Here is a 3409-nt window from a genome sequence, read left to right on the forward strand (position 1 = left end):
TTTCCTTCATGGCTTATGGTTGCATTGAGTGCTATCATTTTAACAATCATGACTGTTACAACTACGATCCGAGCTGTACAAATGTGGAAAGCAGAATCTGCAGCTCTTAACCATGATCGATTAAATATTCCATCTGATGCTCAATACACTCAAATCGATGAAAGTCCACATTCAGATTCAGAATCAGAGACATTTGACAGACCTAAAAATTCAACACCACAACCTGGAAATAATGTTTTAGAAACATCTCTTCTCGATGAAGATCAATTAGAAAAAATTGAACAAGAAAAAATCGAACAAGAAGAAAAGCAACGATATGCCAGAAAACTCACTAACGAAGAAAAAGGAACTCCTTTCATGAAACTTTTTATACTCGTTTTGTGCTGGATTATTGTGTTTGCTTTGACTATTATGAGAGGTGGACATGGAGCTCCAAGTGTTTTACAAATTCCATATTGTTCTCCATGGTATTGGGTTTTATTTTCACTCATGTTTCCAATTATGATTTTTATTACCATTTTAGTGGCTGTCTATCTATTGAAGAAACATCAGGAACGTCAAGCATTGGTTGGAAGTGGATACAAGTTTGTTCAGGGAGATATTCGATATACCTTGTGGACAGTGAGTGCATATCCATTACTTGCTGGATTTTCTGGAATGTTGGCTGGCTTACTTGGAGTTGGTGGTGGAATGATCAAGGGACCATTGTTGTTGGCCTTGGGTGTGGATCCTTTGGTGGCCTCTGCAACAGCGTCCTTTATGATTTTATTCACAGCTTCGATTTCATCGATTCAGTTTGTCATTTTGGGAACGTTGCCACTCGATTATGGATTGTGGTTCTTTGTGTTTGGTTTGTTGGCTGGAATGGTTGGACAGATTTTGCTGCACTTTGTGTTTGCAAAGAAACGAAAATCATTGGTGGTGTTTTGTGTGGCTTTGATTATTTTCGTTTCAACGTTGTGTATGACTGGTTTTGGAATTTATAATGCGGTGGTGAGACTTCAGAATAACATGTATATGGGTTTCCACTCACCATGTTAAACAAATGATGAAAATATCAATCTTGTGTATCAAAATGTTTAATATTATTATAAGTATTTGTCTGACTTTGGTTCAACCTTTACTTTTTCCTCCTGCTCCTTCTTCCAGCCATTGTACAAGGCTTCGATTTTTCGTATTCACATTTGATTTCCTTATTTTCAGGTTCGAATTGTTGAGCTCGCCGTACGTCAAGAAACGCTCTTTCGTATTCTTCCATCTCCTTGTAAGCCACTGCTCTCTTCAGATATACCTTCATTTGTAGTTTGGGAGTAAGTTTTGGATTGGTTGGAAATTCAGGTTTGGTCTTGTTGTTTGGATTCGTATCAACACCTGTTTCTTCCTCCTTTAAAATTTCAGTCACTCTCTTTTCATCTTCATCAGACAAAACGGAAAGAGCAAGATTACAATCTTTAACACATTTCACATAATCTCCCACCTTGAAATAACATTGGGCTCTGTTTGAATAATAGACAGGATTGGTTTTGTCGAGTTGAATGGCAAGCGTATACGAATGAATTGCAGAAGCATAGTCTTGGTTCAAATAAAAATTGTTGGCAGTGTTTTTGAGCCAATCTCCTTGAAGTTGTGACGTGAGTTCCTTATTGACTTTTTCTAAATCTGCCATTATGTCTTCATCTTCTGGGGCCATTCGAGAGGCCTGTTCATAATCCTTATAAGATCGTTGAAAATCACCCAATTTGAAATAGCATGTTCCTCTTCGAGTGTAGGATTTCAAAATGAGAGAGGCGCTCTGTTTTCGTTCTGTTTCACCAACAGCTTTAGAATGAATGTTTTCTAAAATGTAAGTGCAATCTTCGATACAATTGAAGAATTTGTTCAATTGAAGATGGCAAGCGGCTCGATTTCCGTATGCTCTAAAAAGAAGGGCTTGAGATTGATCGCGCTCGTGTAACATGAGATTGCTTTTTCAAATCGCCTCTCGAAATATTCAGCATCTCCTTCTTCTTTCAAGAGATCTGCCTTATCTTTTTCCGATGCAACATTGTCAAATAAAATTTCTCAAGATTCTTAATAATTTTTGATACTCCAAATTTGACTCTACTTTGTAAGCTAGGTTAGCATCTTCTAATGCTTTTTTGAAATCGCCAATTTCTTGATAACTCTTTGCTCGAGTGATTAATGCGAGGGCTACATATTTATCCTCCACGTTTGTCTCAGTCTTTGCCTCTGTCTGTAAAAATTGTGTGCAATCTTCAATAGCTTTGAGATATTCTTGGCGCTCAAAGTGACATGCAGCTCTCTTTGACAAGCAAGAAATGGCATTCGAATCCATGGTCAAGGCTTCTGTATAAGCGCTAATAGCTGACGAGAAGTTTTGCTTTTTCATAAACTTGTCACCTCTCTCAATAACCCATACCACTGAAATTAGATTAGAATGACTAAAGGTGAATAACTTTCATACTTACCACTATCTTCAAATTCAGCCCTCTTATTCTTTCTCTTCCAAATTTCGAATTTCTTTAAAGTTTCACTATCCTTGTCTTCTCGTGCTGGAGTTCGTAGTGCCCTTGGAGTGAATGAGAGCTTAATTGTTGATGTTTCTGTGCCTCTCACTGGAACATCACATTTTTCGTACTTGTCTGCTTTTGAATCGACAGCTATGTCCTCTTCTTCATTTGTTACATCTTCAATGATTGGTTGTGTCATACGATTCTGTGGCAAAGCGTTTGAGAGATTTTCTTGTGAAAAGTTTCACTGGTAATATTGACCTCCTCTTTTTCTTAAATTCTTGCAATTCAGATGCTGCTTGTTCTCGTTCCATTTGTTTTTACGTTCTATTTCCTCTCTTTTTTGTTTTCATCTTCCCAATGTTTTTCCAAAAGTCTTTTTCTTCTTTCAATTTTTCTTTTTCCTTTCTTCTCGTTCTTGTTCTTCAATTTTTCTTAGTCTTTCAATAGACTCTGCTCTTCGCTTCTCAATCATTTCCTTTGTGACGTTGTTGTCATCAATTATTCTGACTGCTGTCTCCCAACGTTTTCGTTCGGCCTTTCTAAATTGCAACACCAAGTCGTGACCCTCAATTTTGTTCTGGGTTCTTGCCGACGCATCCAATACAATTTCCTCTTTCAAGTCCAACTCTAGAAAGTGATGAGGAGGACAATTCACTTTCACATAACAATCGGCAACAGTGACACTCATCTGACTCCGAGTGGCACCCTTCAAATGAATTCGGAACACCACAAGCTCATCCGTTTCATCAAAACTGTAGGGTAATGTAATTGGCATTTTGTTGTTTTTGACAGAATTTAGATATGAGCAAGTTTCCGAGAATGATCAATCCAATGATGATGATGATGGCAATGACACAAGGTGTGTTGTATGTTGTGGTGGTGTTTTTTTTTTTGTA

The 3409-nt window shown here is 37.5% G+C and overlaps 4 protein-coding genes across 4 annotated transcripts; 1 reads left to right on the forward strand and 3 right to left on the reverse strand.

Annotated features, from left to right (window-relative positions):
• Positions 1-48: 48 nt before the first annotated feature.
• On the forward strand, positions 49-1041 carry FDP41_000880 (uncharacterized protein; the record flags this gene model as incomplete). Its single annotated transcript, XM_044712692.1, has 1 exon — positions 49-1041. The coding sequence occupies one exon, from the start codon at positions 49-51 to the stop codon at positions 1039-1041; it is 993 nt and encodes a 330-aa protein (XP_044564815.1).
• A 79-nt stretch (positions 1042-1120) lies between these two features.
• FDP41_000881 (uncharacterized protein) lies at positions 1121-1957 on the reverse strand (the record flags this gene model as incomplete). The annotated part of the gene is made up of 1 exon (XM_044712702.1): positions 1121-1957. One exon carries the CDS (start codon positions 1955-1957, stop codon positions 1121-1123), a length of 837 nt encoding a protein of 278 aa, XP_044564816.1.
• A 90-nt stretch (positions 1958-2047) lies between these two features.
• Positions 2048-2709, reverse strand: FDP41_000882 (uncharacterized protein; the record flags this gene model as incomplete). Its single annotated transcript, XM_044712713.1, has 2 exons — positions 2048-2421; positions 2469-2709. The coding sequence occupies 2 exons, from the start codon at positions 2707-2709 to the stop codon at positions 2048-2050; spliced, it is 615 nt and encodes a 204-aa protein (XP_044564817.1).
• A 189-nt stretch (positions 2710-2898) lies between these two features.
• Positions 2899-3288, reverse strand: FDP41_000883 (uncharacterized protein; the record flags this gene model as incomplete). The annotated part of the gene is made up of 1 exon (XM_044712724.1): positions 2899-3288. One exon carries the CDS (start codon positions 3286-3288, stop codon positions 2899-2901), a length of 390 nt encoding a protein of 129 aa, XP_044564818.1.
• Positions 3289-3409: the final 121 nt, after the last annotated feature.

This window comes from Naegleria fowleri (genome assembly GCF_008403515.1).
Source record: "Naegleria fowleri strain ATCC 30894 chromosome Unknown tig21, whole genome shotgun sequence".
Lineage (NCBI taxonomy): Eukaryota > Heterolobosea > Eutetramitea > Acrasida > Naegleriidae > Naegleria > Naegleria fowleri.